This window comes from Patagioenas fasciata, chromosome 1, assembly GCF_037038585.1.
Source record: "Patagioenas fasciata isolate bPatFas1 chromosome 1, bPatFas1.hap1, whole genome shotgun sequence".
NCBI lineage: Eukaryota > Metazoa > Chordata > Aves > Columbiformes > Columbidae > Patagioenas > Patagioenas fasciata.
This window is the reverse complement of record NC_092520.1, coordinates 21,086,132-21,106,375: the sequence shown is the minus strand read 5'-3', so window position 1 is coordinate 21,106,375 and position 20,244 is coordinate 21,086,132. Positions and strand designations below refer to the sequence as shown.

Sequence of the window (20,244 nt, the reverse complement as noted above, 5' to 3'; positions counted from 1 at the left end):
GAACTCTAATCCTCTCCATAAGCTTATTTCTTCTCCTGTGTTCCAGCACAGCTTTGCACTGCCTGGACAAATGATTCAGCACCTGGTTGTCCCATAGGAGCCAAACTACCTGCAGGTCTTAGCAGCTCCAAAGGGTTAAAAACAAACTCATGGGCTGCAGTCAAAGGCTGTAAATTCCCAGGCAATAACAGTCCCTAGGAAAGTATGACTAACTGCATCCTACAAATCAACTAACATAATTTACGTATCTTTATCATTCATAAAAAATTATAATTAAATGCACATTTTAAGATTACTGATATTGCTGGCTGAGACATGGGCCCTCCTACCTGTTTGAGTACAGAAAGGTCACGTTTGTTCAAGACACCAAGCCAGGGGTCATCGCAGAACAAAATTACAATTCAAATAATACATAACATCTGGACAAGAGTGCCTTAGAGAAAAAATTACTGAATTACAAATAGGCTAAAAACTTATGTATAGCTCCTCCAAAGTATGTTTCTGCTCAGCCTCCTTGCCTCTGTGGATAGCCAGGGGGTCAGGACCAGCCACACTCCCGACACACCCAATGGCAAAGGTTCGTTCAATTTAATGGCACCAGATTAAAATCCTAATGGATACAACAAATACAAAATTCATTTGTCATATGCACCTTACATGGCTTTTCTCTTTTTTTTTTTTTTTTTTTTCCTTCAGGGTGCTAGGGGAAAAATGCCTCTTCCTAAGTGTTAATTCCCAAACAGTAACTGCTAATCAACATGTTTCTGTGTTTAACATAAAATACTACAATCCCTTAAATATTACTTAATGTCAGCTTAGAGTTCATTAATATTTGAACACACTTTAGGGAAAAAAAAAAAAAAAAGTCTAATACTGTCCCCCTCATTGTCATTATTGATAGAGATTTATTAGTTTCATTTTGCAAGTTTTACTTTAGGAAGTGTGCTAATATCATGTACTATGACAGTTCACACTGAAAGCAATTTTCCATAAAAGATGTTACAATGGCCCCTATGGAACTTGTATAATTTTGTAGTAGATAGTCAAGTGCACAAATAAACATGTTTACAAGAGTGATCCTGTTAACCTGGTTCTTGCCCTCTAAAGCCATTATGTGCTATTTGTAGAATCTTAAAACTAGTACAATTGTTGATATTACTTATGTCGTTTCTGGCATTCTGCTTTAGGAAAAAAAGAAAATAAAAGAAAGCATATTTATCCTTCAGCTTTGGTATAATCTGCAATAGATTTTAACAAGTGTATATTCCAGCCCCTATATTTTCCACAGCTGTGAAGTTTACAATGATGTCAGAAGTCGCTTTATCAGAGAGGAAATATTACAGACACATAAAGTTGAAGACCCAGTTTTCTCTTTAATCCTCTGGGGGTAAGCTATGAAACAAGCAGTCAGAAGAGTGAGGACTCAGTGTCATGAGTGGTGTGCATATTTGTACAATAATATGGGCACAAAAGAGATTGTCTCCTTCAGTACATGAGGGTCACTAGAATTTATTATTATTATTACCTTTTTATTGTTTGTTGGTTTTTTTTATCCATGCACCTTTATATTTACTTGCATGAATTTACCACAGGTTCACAGTGGCCTTTGCCATCTTAATGCTTACAGAGCCTAAAGCTTCCAAAATGCCTATCTGGCCTGTACATATTTCATTAAAAATAAACTCTATATAATAAATAAATATATAAAATAAATAAAATGTTGCCTTTGGAATTTCTATAAATAAATTTAACTTTTTATTTTTATTTTTTTTTACTAAGAGGTCTTTGCTTTAAACTCAGTGGGGTGAGACCCAGAGAGCGATTAACTGAAAAGTCTCTTGTTTAAGTAAGACTGCACCCTCCATGCCTTTGTAAATGCAGCGTACACTTGAGCAGGCCACCAGCCAAAAATCCTGATGAATCAAAGTATGGCAGCTATGCTGATACATGACGAAGTACAACTGATCAAAAATTTAAAAGCGTGTCTATTTCCCAGCATGCATCAGGCCTTCCTCCTCTTCCTCCTCCTCCCCGTGGCTCCTCTCTCTCGCGCTCTCACTCCCATTCATTCTCTCCCTTTCTCTCTCTCTCGCACTCACTCTCTCACGCTCCCTCTCGTACTAAATCAAGCGAGTGGGCATAGGCTCTCCTCCAGGAGGACAAACCTTTAAGTGCAGGACAAAATCAGCATGTTCCATCCAAGCCTCCATCATACATTATGCATGCGACAAAGTTTGGCAACAGTGGAGCTGATGTGATGACACAGCTAATCAATAAGAACCCACCGCATGAAACCTTTATAGTGGTTACTTTTTAAGGGCTCAAGTGAAGGAATTGTCTTTGTCAACTTTGGCTTAAAATATCCTTATATAGTTCCGGTACTTTCTCAGGGTCCACTGGTCTAGGTAAAAAATGTGTAAATTTTTGATGCCGTTTAGTCCTAGTCCCTTCTCTTGGAGTCCCATCTTTATTTAATGCAACGTAGTATCGTCTTCCAGTGTCCACGTGTTTATATAGGTTTGATGAATATGTGTTATACCAGTTTTCTTCAAACTGCTCTCTGAATACACACTCCTGGGTTAATTTTTCCTACGGAAAGAAAAGAAAAAGCAGTAAGAAGATAGATCGCCACAAAAATAAGCTTTTTGTTCAAGAATTACTATTTTCATGGCTTGAAATCAGTACCTCCCTGCTCAATTTGCAAAATGAACCATTTCAATATTCCCAGTTTTAGCTAAGAAAAGCTGTACTGCTGAGTATTTCATTAAGCAGTCACAAGGCTGGTCAACTCTATGTGAAACCAAACTGATTCTCCAAAAGCTTCATTGCCCATATCAAAACAGCAACAACAAAACTGAAAATAGATATTTTAATCTCTCATCATTCCCAAGCAGCTCACAAGACGTTACTGGAATCGTATAATTAATTACTTCAATCATGAGTGCAGGCATTTAAACAGATAGACATAAACAAATAAAACTGGCTTGCAGGGTTGTAATACAATTTAGGGCCTTAAAATCTTTATGTCCTTTCATTGCATGGTAAACTCAATGCATTTTGTTAACTTAAAGAGACAGACTTTACTACCTTTAGTTTGGTTTATTATTTGTATCACAGAACTACAACCCAAGAGAGCTTCAACCAGGAGCATGAACTCCTCGTGTCAGGTTGAAGTTAGGCAAGGAAAACTCCTTCAGGCTTGCTTTACTAGGATTGTCCTTGTGTGTTGCCCTACTGACAGGACCTCCTGAAGACATCAACCATTAATCAGAACCCCCTGCCACAGAGTCCCACGACTTTCAGTTCACTCACCTATTCTGTCTTTGTGTACCCTTCTGCATACTTTTGGTCTACATAGATGAGGGTTTCCTTAAAAAGTAGCCACCTGATAATCAGATTCATTTTAGGAAGGACTCACACAAGTGTTTGAGCAAGAAGACTGGAAAAAAGGTGGTGAGATCTAGCATGGGAGACCCAATGGAAAGCTGGGAAAAAATAAGCCTGGAAATAGTCTTTTCAACTGGCACAAAAAAATAATAATGGTAATTTAATACATTTTTTTGATAACAAGAGTTCTCAGTTGAATAGCACTCCCATCAACCGAACTCAGCTTGCAGCTGAGGATCAACTTCTAATTCTTAGAAAGCTCCATACAATGTGCTCTGTGCATGTGTTTCACAGACATTAAATCTTGAAACAGTCCTTTTAGACAGATACACAGAAAAGAGAGGCAGAGACCAAGGCCCAGATGCAGCAAAGCATTTATGGCACCTAAGTCTGAACAAAACTAAGGAGCCTCAGCTCAAACTCCAGTGCCACCAAGAAGCGACCATCTATGGCTTAATACAGGAGCTTCCCAAGAATCAGAGCCATTGAAGCTTGCAGCTTGCCCTGGAGCTGCAGGTGCCTTTGGAGCCACCTCTGCTGCTCAGGACCTCAGCTCACAACCCTTTCCCAAAGCAACTTGTGTCAGCCCAGACGTTTCACTGCTGCTTTGCATAGCAAGCACACTGCTCCCAGGGCAGAGCTCTGCAGCCCACCAGGGCTTACAGGAATGACCCAGGAACCATCTCACATGGGGAGAGCAACCTCTGCGCAGGTGGGGAGAGCAGGCCGGCAGCCCTCTGCACCCCTGCAAATGGGGTACTGGGCCGCAAAGCCAAGGTCCTCCTCAGTGTCTAAGGGTTTGGGATTTGGAGGTTTATTCTGAATTCAACCTGTTACAACTCCAGTAGGGCAGAAAGGTAGCAACCAAGCAGCTCCTGACTTTTCCTTGGATGGGCACTGGGAACCTCATCAACCCTCAGGAAGGGTAAACCCCCAAGAGGACCAGGTTTTGGATGTTAAACACTTGACTATACACTATGTCAGCAGCCATGTCCCTGTGTGGACCCGAGTGTCTGCGGTTTGCGCAGTCACAGGAAGAGCCTGTGGCTGAGAAGAAGACAACAATCCCATCCCTTGCACCTTCTCCTGTGATTTGACCAGTAGACTTCCCTCCCTTCAGGTCCAGCTGAGCATCACATACAGAAGCATCAGCACATGCTCAGGCTGGCTGTAAGTAGCAATTTATTTTAGAGGCGCTTCTGACCATAATATTTTTAATGCGTGAAGTAGCTCAAACACAACAACACTCCATACTGGTTACAGGGAAAAGAAGCACAAATGTGTTTACACTAAATCTTTATCTCTGGGCAAGATCCTGCAACCTCCTTTTGATAATTGCCTCTATGTCCCTTGACAGCTAGAAGCTGCAGCAGCAGTGAGTATTACTGGATGGCAGCAGCAGCTGAAGGTTAGACACATTGCAGTAGTCCCCTGTACAGCCTCAGCATACAAATATTAAAAAACTATTCAGCTGCTATAAAGATTGTCTTAAAGTACAGCTTTTATTAGTGTTTTATTTTGCATGAGGTTTAAAATCACTTTGTTTGCTTTAAGGCAGAAGCAGATGCTAAGAGGTATTAAATGCTGGGCCTATAGGTCCATGGGGAGAGAGAAACTAATTCATATTGTTTTCCTGCTCTCAGAAGGCAATAGGGTCACATGACAAGCACTGCAGAAGCACTCCCTGCTAAAAATAGCAACATTTTAGGAAGATATTTCAGTCCTGTCTTGAATTCATTAATTATTCACTTCATCTGCATTTTTTTAGTATCATCATAAATTTCTATCTTTGCAAGAACAGTACTTCCCCATGCCCTGAAGGAGAAATTTTAAAATAGCCTCTTTTTATCTGACAGGTTTGATGGATCATGACGGTGCTGAGGCACACTTAACTAGCAGACCTTGAATAAGGGGTTTTGCATTGTACTGCACTCTAGATGAGTTCAGTGGATTTCAAGCTTACAAATTAATTCTTAATTTTACAAGCTTATCCTGGTTTTGCTTTTCACCCTCTTACAGCACAACTACATCTCTTTTGTCCATCATCAAAATTCTCAGAAATTCATGTATAGACAGTGGGGCAAATACTTCAACATGAACTTGACACAGTGTCGTGGTTTAACCCGAGTGAGCAACACAACCACGACAGCCACTCACTCACTTCCCTCCCCAACCCACAAAGAGGGGAGAGAATCAAAAGGGAAGGGAGAAACTTGGATTGAGATAAACACAGTTTAATAAAATAACAAAATACTAATACGCCACTAGTAAATATATATATAATAGAAATAGAATATAAAATAAAAGATGCTCAACACAATTCCTCACAAACTCTGTCCACACCGAGAAACCAGTCCCAGGAAACAGCACCTGGTCCTGAACAGCTGATCCCAAAGAGAGAAAAAAAGGAAAAAAGGCAGAAAGGCCCAGAGGCCTCTACAAAACAGCAAAAGGCCAAACTAAACATCCCAAACAGAACTCCCCACACCTCCAACAAAATGAGCAAAGAAGGCGAAGAAGCGAGAGAGAGACTGGAAGATCCCGACTCTTCTTAAATATGAGGTATAATGGGATTGGAATACTCTTATTGATCAGTCTTGATGTCTGTCAAGCTCTGCCCCATCCATGCCCCTCTTGCTCGATGCCTCACACCTGTGGGCAGAGCACTCAGGAAGTCCTTGGCTCTCTTAACTCTGTCCTGGGTATTATCTCTTGTTCTCAAACTAAGTCCAAATAATGACCGTGCTAGCTATGAAAAAGAAAGGTTTTCTAACTGCATGAAGAAAATTAACTCATTTTCAGTCAAACCAGCACGCAGAGCAATCAGGATGCAGGTTCAGATATGCAAGGACACTAACAATCACACTTTCAGAGAAGTGAAATAATTTCTTTATAAATTCATCAAACCATTTCCTTCTAGGCAACCTAGAAATTCTGGTTGTAGTCACAGGCCACTGGAGTAAATCAGTGTCAGTTCAGGCCCTGTAAATAATGCAGAGACCAAAATCTCAGCATACCTTTTTTCCCATGCCCCGGAAGATCCTTATGATAATGGTTTATCTAGTACAACAACAGACAGAAACCAATAATGACCAATAGTCATCTATGTAAAATCATAGAATCATTTAGGTTGGAAAAGACCTTTAAGACCATTGAGTCCAACCATTAACCTAACACTGCCAATCCACCACTAAACCATGTGCTACCACAATACTACTTAACACTAGCTTACACTCATGTTTTGTGCACACATGCCTTTATTCAAGCCAGAAATGAGCATAATACATGGGTGAGGCTGGTCCATCCTGCCAACAAGCACCTTCTTGCCTCACCAGTTCTAGGATGGGAAAGTCTTACTGAAAGCCAATTTTCCCAGTATGGGAAGGAGATGGTGTTTCCTGATCACAGGCAGCTTGCATTTCCCCTTCTGACTATGACTTTCACAAAGTCCCTGTACACACAGTTGAAAAGCCAGATTTAGCCCTAGAATACAGCAAGTTTTGCATACTTTTATTCTAGCAACTGACTTCTCTGTCATTTTCCAGTGCCAGTATTTCCTTTCACCACACTTAATGTCACTAGACATCTTTGTCGAAGGCTGACACAAATACCAAGCATACCCAACTGGAACAGCTGTGGAAAGTAACCTGCATTCCTGTGAAAGGGAGGCTACCTGGCTTGATCAAATCACTTAATTTAGGAGCCAAATAAGGAGGTCACCTCAAAATTATATAAATCAAATGTTTCACAACATAGCACATGTTTTCTCTGAGGACTGTTCATAGAGTACTCCACTACATTAGTGACTGATTCTTATTTTATTACATTTCCACACTTTACCTGGGTATTTTTTAACCTGTTACTTAACTCAGAACATTCAAATAATTGACTTGTGCAAAGATGCACATATCACAAGGGCAGAAACCCAAGGCAGATTTAATTCAGAAACCTGCTAATGCCTGGTCATTGTTAGCAAGGCCAGAATCCCTTTACCTTCCCACATCGCCCATCATCTAACCAGAGAGAAAAATAATTATGTTATCTTATTTCCAGGTAGATTGATTAAAAGTGAGATTGCAAATTAATAGTTATCACCATCAAAACAAGAGATTTCCCAGCTTGTTTAAAAATAGATATGCTTGTGAAGCAGCTAATTGGATATTTAGCAAACATATGTATACTGGTTTAATGTCTCTAAAGAATGGTAAAAAAATTACGCTGCTTAGTAGTTGAAAGCATAGTACAGGGTCCTGTATAAAACAAATCAATATTCTTTTTTTCTTTTAAATAACTTTACAGAGCTAAAACTCCGTTTTATTTTGTAACCTGACAAAGGAAACCTCTTCAGACCATCATTCCTAAAATCATAACAAACACATTTCATGTATAGCGAACTATTCTTTTTTTCTGCCATATATAGTTTTCCCTTTTGCAACTGCTACACTAACTCAGTAGAGACACTTTACAAGAAAACACCTAATCCAGAAGTCCAAACAACTATTAACAAAAAATATATCTGATATAGTCAGCACTTCCTACATACCTGCTCCATGTTATTGCCATGTTAACCCACACTGTCTTACTAAAATCATGTTTCAATATTTAGTCTCTTAAATAAATTCATGCAAATCCCTCATTATGGCTATATGACATTAATAAAAACTGCATAGGTAGTGAAGAGAAATGAACAAAAAACCCTTCTATTCTCTTCCAAAGTGGTTTTCTTTGCTGTTCTGCCTACAAATACACACATTTTACACACAGTTGGCCCTTCCCATGCTGTAATGCAAACAGCCTCTAGAACATGTTATGTTCAGCTAATAATTAACACTCATCAAGAGTTGTCATAAATAAAGGTGTAGTTCAGCATTTGCTGTGGTGTTGCCTGATCTCCCATGCTAAGCCTGTAAGTCTCTGACTGGGAGCACAACTTCCAGCCACAAAGTGCAGCCAAACACCGGTGGCCAAGCAGCAGCATGTTCCTTTCCAAGTCAGACAGCAGCACCAGGTGAGCCCTGCACTCAGTGTCTGACTTGCTGAGTGTCACCAAGTTTTCCTTGGACAGTTTCTCCAAGTAGTGTTTTTTTTCACAATGTTTTACTTGATCGTTTGACAAAACATGAAGGGAAAAAAAAAAAAAAGAAGATGATGATGAAGAAGAAGAAGAAAAAAGACGAAAAAGAAGAAAAGAAGAAAAGGAAGAAAAATAAGGAAAAGAAGGAAAAGAAGAAAAAGAAGAAAAAGAGGAAGAAAAGGAAGAAGAAAAAGAAGAAGAAGAAGAAGAAAAAGGAGGAAAAAAGGTCTGACAAAAGGACTAGCTGACTGGTTTTCTGTGTTTGTGTCAGTGCTTCTCCACCAGCACTTCTGAAAAGACAGCAGGAAACCCTGCTGGGCCAGAAGAGAGACCGAATGAATAGCCAAGGCACCCACGCTGCCCCTCACATGCATTTCACATTCCATGGTACCTTTTATAATATGAGCGAATTAAGCAAGGTGTTTGGCAAAACTGTAGTTGGGCAATTGCATTCTCCCTACCTGAGGTCACCTTGTACTTCCACAGAGATGGACTGTTCATCTTAGTTTATCCTCTTAAACTTCTAGTTAATTAATATGAAGTTTATATTACAAATAAATCTCTACTTACCAAAAAAATAAAAAAAATAAAAAGTGTTACTGTTCTGTACCCACCGCCATGGAACAGTTATGAGTGCTTAAAGATTAATATCTTTCATACAAAAAGCTTGTAAAGTTCCCAAGACCCAGTTGAACCTGGTCACCTTGGTGGCATTATCATCAAAAGCCGCAATAGCCACCCAGATATAGACACCGTGATGCTTCTGTGTCCTGATGAAGGCAACAGAAACGCAGAGCTTCCTGAACAAAGCAGGACAACTCCAACATCAACAATAAAATCCCAGGAGACTGTCAGTGCAGCAGGGATTCCATTGCTTCTCCCCTTTGCCCCATTGCCCCTCTTTTCCCGCTCCCTTGCTCTCCACGCTCTCCTCTGGACAGACCAGACTGGGACCCAGCACTGTGCTGGCCCAGGGTTGTTTACAGAGCTCTTCTGACATGAGCTGCAGGAGGATGAGATGCCAATTAGGCTTACATCCATTTTTGCCAGTGCCAAATCTGCAGCTCTCGGTTTTACTGATATCCAATCCTTTGAGATTTCAAGTTTGCAGCATCTGTCAAGCTTTAAGCATGCCCTCTCTGAACGTGAAATCATTATAGGAAGAGCAACCCCTCTGTGCCCAAGCTTGCATCTGCCAGCACAGGCTGCCTACCAGCAGCCATGTTTATGTCCATATAGGTTTGATTTAGATCTGCCAAGTGCATTAGATGAAAACTCATTTTCACCTAAACACCCAGGGTCTGCTCGTGCTGCTGCTGGAAGCCGTGACAAAGCTCCAGGGACAGACCTCAAGCTTCGAAAGCTGTCACAGCACCATTTCTTCGGAATCTGAAGAGCTTCCTTCTCCACACCACAACAAAGCAGGACCAGGACGAAGTCAGCTCTTAAAAAACAAAAAGGTGGGTGTGTTCCCCTCCCTTCTGCACCAGCAGGGCCAGGCCCACACTGTGCCATTAACTAGTCACGTTTCTGACCTGTATTTTATTTTTGGTTTCCCTGGCACAATCAAGAACTGCAGTCATCAATGTTATCTAAGCATCTAATTCATAACGCTTGGCTGAACCCTTCCAAGAATCAGAAAGCAAGGTGGTATGCAATCTGATACAGGGGCCAGAGCCAATTTTTAAAGAAGACAGGAGAAAAGTTCCCATCAGCTTAAATGGGACTTGGATCAGGCTTGCAACAATAAAAAGGCAACAAATATTTTAAGACACTGAAAGAACCATTTCAAGCACGCTCAGATTTACTGAAAGCTGTAACTTGACCTACCCCAGCTCTCCACTCCACAAATTCTCTTCTATCAAAAGACAACATGTATATCAAACAAGGGCTGTTATTTTACAGCTACACACACTCTTTAGCCTGAAATACTAGTTAAGCTTTTAACCAAATAGAGATTTTTCAATAAAACATGCCTTCCTTAAATACAACTAAGATGAAGCATAGCATCAAAGTGTTTTGTCACTATTTTTCACTTTGTTTGGTGGTTCTCTGAGCACAGAATGTTGGGTTAAATGAAACAAAGCCCTCCTTCAGCAGAAAGTGCTGCCTTTTGCGGGAGCAGCTAAACTTACACGCTCAAAGGCATTGTAAAGTGGGTGATAAAAAGTACTCAATCTACACACTCAGTGAGTATCCCACAAACTGGATTTATCCATCATTAGAGAAACACCTTATCCCTCAGCTACAAAGTGTCATCCTAAAAACAACAGAATGCTCAGGGCCCTTCAGAAAACACTTTGCCACAGGGACCAAATAATTATAATACAAGGTAGTGATAAAAATGGTCACTATAAAAGTACCTTATGTTTTATTCATTCAGCAAGATGATTTGGTCAAGGAACGATGAACAAAAGCCTGTCTGTATATTTTGTTATAGATTTTACTTAAACCTACCTGCTGGGTACTAGCTCAGAGGACAGGAACATTACTGATCCCATTGTCATTCTGGATGAGGGTCATCAAACCAACAAAGCAGCACAGGCTATTGCATGTTGGAAAGATCCAGTCCTCTTCACTGAAATGCCAAATATCTGCAGCAGTTTTGAAAATCAATAAGTTTGCCAGAGGGATTTTAAAATGTACAGTGCCTTGGTGGGCAGTACAGCAAAGGATTGGTACCCTAAGATCCTTACGTAGCAGGACTGGATTGCATATGCAGTTTAAGTTGTTTAAAAATGAGGCCTTTTAAGCTCCCACCTCTTTTTTTTTGACACAAAGGAAGGCCAGCATTTCAAAGAGCTGCTGCTGAAGAAAAGATGTCATGTTTGCCCTTTTAGACAGCAGTGCTCCTCCATTGGCAAACATTGCTCATAAGTGGGCTCTCCAGAGACAACTCTTTGGACACTTCTCCCATTCTTTTTTCCCAAAGGTAATCCCACCACAAAATCATGGATCTAGATACAAAATTTATAGTATTTCACTTTATGAGCAGGACAAAAAAGATTCCTCTAACATTTATCAGAAAATCCACGTATCTTTGGTGTTGCTATGCCCTGACTTAGGTTCTCAGCAATACAGCTGATCCAGCCTTTGGGAAAAGCTGGAGAAAGTCAGATGGCTCTGTTCCTCTACAAGCCCCCTACTCCTCACACACATGTGCATTGGTGGACCTGTCTTTCAATGGGTCAAACTTTAGCCATGCAGTTAATTTCAGCTTTGATGAAAGAAGTTGTCAATCTGTCTGAAAAAAAAAAAAAAGAGATATATAATAACGACTTCAACACAACTGGTGATTGAAGAGCTCCCAGACCAGGCAGTTGGTCTACCAGATACCAGCAGCACACGGACCTTACAAAGAATTCAGATTTTTAAAGTATAGGGAAATAAAAACCTGATGATTTTGTTTAAACTTTACATTATTTGTGTATTCTAAAATGACTCAAAGGATTTTTCTGAAGTCTTCCCCAATAAGTTCCCTGTTCTGAGTCCAGATTATACACTAGGTGCTGTCCTAACAAAGGCATCAGCAGGCCAAAATCTCCCTTGCTATGCAAAAGCAATAAACATTTACATGTTAAAAGACTGTCTTTAGATTGCAGACTTTCACAGGCAAGAGTCCTGTCAAGATTTAGGTTTTTAAAATGATGAATACAGTAGAGCTCTTATCTTGATCAGGGTCTGCTGACACAACCATAAAATTAATTGGTGGTTTTACAGAGGCAGGTCTAATCCTGATTCCATTGAAGTCAATGGCATTTCAACCGTAATAGAATCAAGTCAAAATTTCTCCTGAGTCACAGTTGCCTCCATAATTGCGTTAAATTTGAAGAGTAAAGTTTAGCAGATTAAAGATGCACAGCCTGGGCCAGACCTCAAAAGCATGCAGTATCCACACCAGAAGCCAAGTTTTTCCTCAGCAGCAGCTGTGGAACACTGATCTAAAATCTGATCTTCAAACCAAAAGTAACATCAGAGGTCTGCCTTTATAAGAGGAAGGAAAAAGAAACCAAAGGGCTTTACAAAAGGGCGGGAAATGGATTTGCACTGTAACAAGTGTTATTTCTCAAGCTTTTTGAATGTGACACAAATGAACTGCATTACTGCACATCACCAAATCAGCCTGAGCACATTCAAACTGCAAAGCAAACCTCAACCTAGACAAGAAGGCTCCGCAGTGCAGACTTTTTCTACTCCATCTTTGAAAATGATGAATGGTAAAGTGAGAAAGACTGCCATGTTCACATCCCACTGGCTCCTGAGTCAGAAACAGAGCACATCAGATCTTTGTCTGATGCCGTGAATAATCCCCAAGCATCTCTCAATATGACACTGCTGATGATGCTCTTTTAGTTTGTCACTTCAACATGGTATTCTCAGATCAACTAAAGACACTGAACCTTTTCACACCTCTGTATTGTTAACATGGCTGGTTCCAGAAATGTTCCGGGCTGCAGCGACTGGGGAGCTACACAACTGCAAAGAAGTTAATCTGAAGACATTGGAACTGAACATGCCCCATGCTTGCTCGCTGGGTAGGATTTGAGTTTGCAATGCAGTTCGGCCACTTTAACAACTACCTGCTGTCAACGGTGCAATACACAGCTCCTCTCCACCCCACACTGCAGGTGATTCCCCCTCTGAGCACTAGTGCTTGCCCAAACAGGCAACAAGCCAGTTCAGAGAGCTAAACTGGCAGAGAAGCAACCAAAATAAGCTGTGGTTTTATATCCCTAAATTAGCCTCGTGTCAAGTCAGATGAGTGCTGATGTTGGAGCAAAGAACAAAGCAGTAGCACGCAGCGGAGGCACGGTACCAGGACTGCCCTTTCTGGAAAGAGTTTTCTGCAAGATGCAAGATCACCTTTGTTGCCCCCTGAAGCAGCATCTCTAATCTCCTATTTCTGTAAGAATACAAAATTCAAGACATCTTCAGTTAGGGGAAAGCAGATCGTTAAATTAAGGTTTGAGTACCATCTTGCTTTACCAAAGCTTAGCTTTATATACACACACATCCCCATACATATATATCATTTATGTAGAAGACATTCTAACACTTTCCCGTCTCAGACATGTAGTCAGAATCCAAGTTGAACACAGAACTGCAGACCAAGGCAAGGAGATCACTGAGAGTTTTCTCTCATATAAAATTATCCTCAGACCTAGTAAGCACCTGGAATTAATTCCTCTGAGAAAAATCAAAGACCTGAGGAAAAGTGTAGTGTCTATCCCACAGGACACTATTAGCAGGTGTCCCTCTTTGATTACAGGTGTTATAATCTGTGAAATTCTGTTTTAGAAAACAGACTGAAGCCTTAGTTTAAGAAGAACCACAATAGCTGCACTTTCTTGTAGAGCTTTCACCCATATTACCTGTGTTAAGCATATGGATTCACCTATCAGTTCTTCCTACACCAGCACCCACATCTCAAAAGACCTTTACTTTCTACAGAGTCGTTCATACCTTGCTGAGTGGGCTACAGATTCTGCTTTCATTGCCAGCACTGGTGCCTGTGAGGAACCCCATTTGACAGTATCCAGCTTTCAGCAAGGCTGCCCATCCAAATTCAGAGAGCAGCAATCTGCAAAGGTGAAGCAAATGAGGCCGTAGACAAACCTTCCCAAGTAACTAAAGTTTCAGGGCTTTTCTCAGATCCACACATTCCACAAAGAAAATGTCCACACTTATGAAGCTGTTTCCTGCTGTTCAGGGCAGAGAGAAAGCATTTATGCTTCATCTCCCATCTTCCTGCAAAAATTCCTCAGGCCAGCTTAAAAACTCACTTCCTCATGACCTCATTATACAGCCTAAGCTTTCTTGTGACCCATTCAAACCAAGTCATTTTTGTCCTCTATTTCAATGACTTTTTTCTCCCTTTGGTGTCAAACCTCAATGTACTTACAGAGACCAAGAGTGCACCCTCTCAGTTTTCGTTCTGCAAGACAAGCCAAGATCTTTAAACTCTATCATTTGATAGTCTTTTCATCCCTCTGATCATTCCAGCAAGCCCTTTCTGCGCCTGTTTCAGTCTCAATTCATCTTATTTAACACAAGTGACCAACTGCACTTTGCATTTAGACTGGATCCTACCAATGCTATATGCAGTGGTACTGATAGAGCTCTCCCTGAGCCAAACAAGCAAATATTTGGGGCACTTTAGGTCACCAAGTCACTTTCTGTGAGGCTGTCTTCTTTGCTGAAAATACTTCCAAACAATGCAACAATTTTTATAACAAAATACTACTTTTTTATTACATGATGTTTAATGTCCCTAATAAAAACAGGGAATAAAACCAGCCCAAGGATCAATCCATAAAAACTCCACTAGCAGCTTCACTCCAATCTAATATTTTTCAACACCCTCCTTGCTGTCTTCTCTTCAGTTTTTTCACCATCATGCAAGTCCACATTTTACCCACTGTAGCAGTTGTTGTCTTCCACGGGTCATACCTAGCCCAGCCTTCCAGATTAGCACAACTGTATTTCTCTTTTCTAGAAAAGGAAAATCCTATCAAAAATAAAACACTAGGCTTGCCTGAAGCTATTTATCCAGCTTCAGTGAACTCATCTTGTGCATACTTCCAGGTCCTCCTCTACTCTTTCATTTAAAAGTGTGTTCCTACATCCTGAGCACAACCCAAGTCAGACTGACAGCCCTCCAGCTTCCCAGGTCCTGCCCCTGGCCAAACACAAACCAGGTGGCCAGAGATCCACAAACACTCCAGGCAGGCAAACACTTGTATTGTCTTGGAGAAAAGCACACCCTCGCTCGACCGCGCTTGCTCCCAGCTTTGCACCACATCTTGCTGTGACCTGGGAGGGAACCACTGCGGCTGAAAACAGCCCTTCTGCTTGGCCAGATTGTCTTCCAGTTCCCTGCTTCAATTCACTGGGCAGTAACAGAAATGCTTGTGCCAGCACAAGGGAGAGGATGGATGGTTGGAGGCAAGATAGCCACTTCTATTAGCAGTGGCATCAGCTGCCCCTGCTCCCTTTGTTCATCACATGACAGGGAATCCCCCAGCCCCATGTTACCACCCCAAGGACTCCATCAGATTTACTGGCTAGCCCAGTTAGCAGCCACATTCAGACTATATTGCATTTCCACTCCTTCCTGAACACTCCACGTTTGTAAAGACTCTCATTCCCTTTTCATTTATATAGGTTAAAAAGTTTTTGCCTTATATTTTAGCATATGTTTCAGGACCCTTGTCAGCTTTATTGCAGCAATTTCCATTTTATCCCTGTGCTTCTACAACTCTTACGACATGAGCTTTTCTGCAAATTGCCCTTCTCCCATTCCTCACAGACCCTCTACCAAGCACCCACAGCCTATTAGTCTCTAAATCCTCCCTGGCAGCTTCACCCTTGCTGCAATTCCATTTCCACAGGATTTCTGCATCTCTGACAAAGTTTCAAGTTTCTTTCATATTCAGAGCCATAAGCACCTTTTTGAACTGGTCCTCTTCAGATCTCAAAGTTTGCCCTCTCATACTAACTACAGACCTGCTTCTTGTAGCTCTTCTGCTTAAGGTGGATTTACTCAGGAAGACAAAAGTGGCCGTTATTGCTAAAAGACACCATCAGGTTTTTGGTCACAGGAATGCCAGGTTTTCCTGAGCAATGCTGCCCATGCAGAAAACCTGACCACTCCTCACAACCCAGTTGCCCAGGAGCTGCCCTCTGCCTCTGCACTATTTGTACCATTTACCAAAAAGGCACTTTATTATTTTACACACAAGAAGAAGGGCATTAAACCTGCTGCGGTAGCCATTGTCTTTCCTGGGATTTGACCACTCCCAGCCCAGAAGTCTGCGCCCTCACTCAGGGAAATTGCATTTAATTCTCCCTCCAAAAATTGTTGTGCACTGCACCTGTCCTGTTTCCAGGCACAGGCACCTGCATGTATGCTGACAGACAGATAATCTAGATTATTTAAAAAAAACAAAACAAAACAATCATTCTGAAGCACACGAAATTGCTGTAGATCAGAGGCTAGTGTTTAACACTAACAGGAAAGTGTGAATGATACTGCAGGGTAATTTATTTATCTGTCTTATTCTTAGATATCTGTCGTGACCATATATTTGGCTCAAATGCTGTTCCAAACATGCACCTTCAACCTGTTTTTTTCTTCATGTTGTTTTTCATCACGTTGTTTCCGTGCACCTTGACCTACCATTTGAAGGGCTGAACAGTTCCCTTATTTGCATGGGAACATAAAAGATATTTTTAGAATGCAGCAAAACAAAACCTTACCTACACTAAGCAATCTTCAGTAAACTACAAAAAATTCCTTTTTTTGTCAAAAAAAAACCCTGTTCACCTGTCTTTGTAGCTGCATAGTCCTTCCAGGACTGCAGGGACCCAAACAAAAGCACAAAACACCACAGGTGCAGCCCTGCCAGGACAATAAAGAGGCGTATCGTCACCTCCCTGAACACTTACTGCGAAAACATGTTTCTTCAAGGACGCTACTCTCTCTCTCTTTCTCTCTCCTCCTCCACCCTCTCCCCAGCAGTTTTAGGAGCAAAAGGCACATTTACTGTCCCCAAAACACTGGGACAAACAAGTTTTCAGTTAATTTTTTGAAGAACAGCTCTTTATTACACTATTATAAGCAATCCTGAATCTCAATTTGCTGCACATATTGTGTGAGTCTGAAACCCAGAGGTGAGAATTCTCTCCCCCTGGCTCCAGATGTGGGCCCTTCAGCTCTGTCCCAGATGCTCCATGGGCACACAAAGCCTCTCTCTTTCTATCCTTCCCTCTCCTCCCAGGCACTCCTAGCCCTCTACACCTTCCCCAACAACTCCACCATCTCCCTTCCTGCCTTGCTCTTCCCCCCCTGCACAGCTCCCCTTGTAGCTGCTCCAGATCTTCCAGCTCTCAGTTTTTCTCCTTAACATTCAGCCTCAGCTACCTTTTGCCACCTGCCAAGGACACAAGAGACACCAGTATTTCACAGAATCATAGGACCATAACATCACAGAATGGTTTGGTTTGGAAGTGACAGTTAAAGGCCATCTAGTCCAGCGCCCCTGCAATAGGCAGGGACATCTTCCACTAGACTAGGTAGCTCAAAGCCCCACCCAACCTGATCTTGAATGTTTCCAGGAATGAGGCATCTACAACCTCTCTGAGCAACCAATTCCAGCACCTCACCACCCTCATAATAAAAAATATCTTCTTTATATGTAGTCTGAGAAGAGGAGTGAGGCAGATCCATGTCCATGAGAGATCAACGGGGCAGGTATGCCAGCAGTGGGATGTAGCACAGCTCTCTACTGCAGCGGAGTCCAGGACAGTGAGGGCAGTCAAGGCAAGGGTGTCTCATGGTCCTGCTGCGCTGGAGTTAGCACAGAACCACCTCAGAGGACAGTCTGCAGTGCAAACAACGGGCATCCCATGATGTAGGTGTTCACCATTGACTGCTATGGGCATATCAACTGTTGATATTCCCAAAAGCAGTGGTGTAGGGCGGTGTGAGGGTAGAGACAGTCTCATGAAGGTCATGGGGCCGATCAGAAAGACCTCCCTCATTCCACGGCGAGGAGCACAGCTAGAACACATTTGCTAACACTCTTGCCAGAGGTGTTGGCAAGAGCTCTTTGGCACTTGGGAAGGAAAAAGGTCTTCATGTCTTGTCTTAACACCCTTCAGGTCCTATCTGTAGTTTGGATTTTTCCTCCTCTCCAGTGACAAGCACAGTAGCTGTTGTGAAACATGATGAGTCATAGCTGCAGGCTGCAAGGGGAAGACAAGGTAAAGGGAGAGCAGGAACAGAGCGAGGCAGGAGGGAAAGCTGCTGTCACCAACCAGCCTCCAAGTCATCGCTGTGTAGCTACCACTGACTTCTTTGCAGTACTACACACATGTATCTTCAGCTTTCCCTGGATAAATCCATGAGACAAAGAGGAACTTGAGAACAGCCACCCTACATTAGAGGTTGCTGCCTGAGAGCAGGATGAGAGTCGCTGTGCCCTTGTAAGCAGAAGATGCAGCAGCAACTGCCTCCTGTAGCGGTGGCGAGTTGGAAAGAGTTTGTCAGGCAGCTAATCTAAGAGGAAAGCAGCACTTTGAGAAGGCCAGGAGGAACATGTCTGGATCAAAATATGCTGAAACTGCCTTTACTGTTGCCTTTCATGAAAACTGGCAGCGATCACCCATCCTGGCTGCTCTGCTTTGCCATATGTCCCATCTCCAGTGGCACCACAAATATGCTGGGAAAAATCTTCCTGTGCCAAATGTTTCAAATACAAATATAGAAGGATAGAAGTCTTCTAGGTCATTTATTTGATTCACATCTAATATATTTTTCACGCAGTAATTAGAATATAAATATGATAGTGTCATAGACACAGGGCATCTATCATGGCAGTGTCAAGTGCTGCAGTACTGAATGCCCACAGAAAAAAACCTGCTTAGATCCACAACACTGATATAGAGCAGGACCAGATATTTATTAAGCTGCTGTTCAGTTTTGCATGGAAAACAGTTTTCCCACGTTAGAAACACATCCACAGTCTTGTAAGAGTACCTGCTTCATGACAAACCTGGTGCTACTCACAGCCCTTAGTGGCGAAATCAAGCCAGAGAAACCCACATCCCAACACAGGCAGCTCAAGGACAACTTGCTGGTGCTACAGAACCATTCAATTCAAGTGACCATTCCACTTAATTCAGGTGAAATACTTGAACCTCAGTCTACGACTTATCAGTCTCAAAACTAATTTCAGCTAAACTGATATTCTCTCTTGCCAGAAAGATAATTCTGTGCTGGATTGTGCCTTGCTTCTGGTTCACATTGCAACATTTGTTCCTATCAGAGTATTTCATTTTCAGCTAATTGCATTTTTTTGACCAAAAGCAAAACACTGTCACTAAAAAATGTCCAGCCAATTCTACACAAAAATCAGCTCTGAGGCCTGCTTATCTCAGTGTTTCTATGAGAGCTGACAGTTGCTGAAATATAGGCTCTAGGATTGCCAGTGTTGACAAGGCTTTAAAGCATCATCACACTGAGTAGCCATTAGAGGTTATATTTCATTGGAAGTAATGTAATTCAATTAACATCACTCTTTAGTATGTCCCATCTCTGGAGGCTGACAATAAGCCATATCATCCATCAGATTTTAACCTGAACTTTGCATTCTGGCCCTACAGATTGCCAGTTCTCCATTATGAATGGTTTCATATTTTTAGCATCATTTCTTCGGGAAAAGAGGTTATCCAACTATATTGTACAACTAGCTGCCTGCCTGTCTGTCTGTCTTTAGCTTTTCAACCAGTTTAAATCAGGAGGCAAAGGTCTTCAAGAAAATAATGTTCCTATCAGTTTTGCAACTAATCAGAGGCAGGGTAAAAAAGAGAAAACATTTGCATGTCCCACTTGGGAGTGGTGAGCTATGTAATCTCTGCAAACTGGCAATCTGGTGAGCAAGGACAGCTAATACTGTCTCTTTCTCCATGCAAGAAACATAAAAGGCTGGGGAATTTGTGCTACCGCAGGGACAGAAGGTCAGGGAGATACATTATTTGGACCATGAGACACAAACCCCTAGGAAAGCAGGCTCTTTTAGAACTGCTGTTCACAGGACAACTATTTTATTAACACAGTGAGCTTAGTAATTTACAAAGAATTTCTTGTGCATATTTCTTCAGCAAAGAATGTTTTGAGTAATTCACTCTGACAAACATATTGCAAACTTGAAACATAAATTGCACAGAAAAGTGATGTAACATGTGCTTTCCCAATCCGTGCATTCAAGCTCTATCAAATA

The 20,244-nt window shown here is 41.6% G+C and overlaps 1 protein-coding gene across 1 annotated transcript in view; it reads right to left on the bottom strand.

Annotated features, from left to right (window-relative positions):
* Positions 1-662: 662 nt before the first annotated feature.
* FGF9 (fibroblast growth factor 9) overlaps positions 663-20,244 on the bottom strand; it is a 30,653-nt gene continuing 11,071 nt past the window's right edge. The window contains exon 4 of the mRNA XM_065830906.2: positions 663-2,589. Coding sequence (XP_065686978.1) covers positions 2,344-2,589 — 246 coding nt within the window. The 3' untranslated portion in view covers positions 663-2,343. The remainder of the gene's footprint in view (positions 2,590-20,244) is intronic.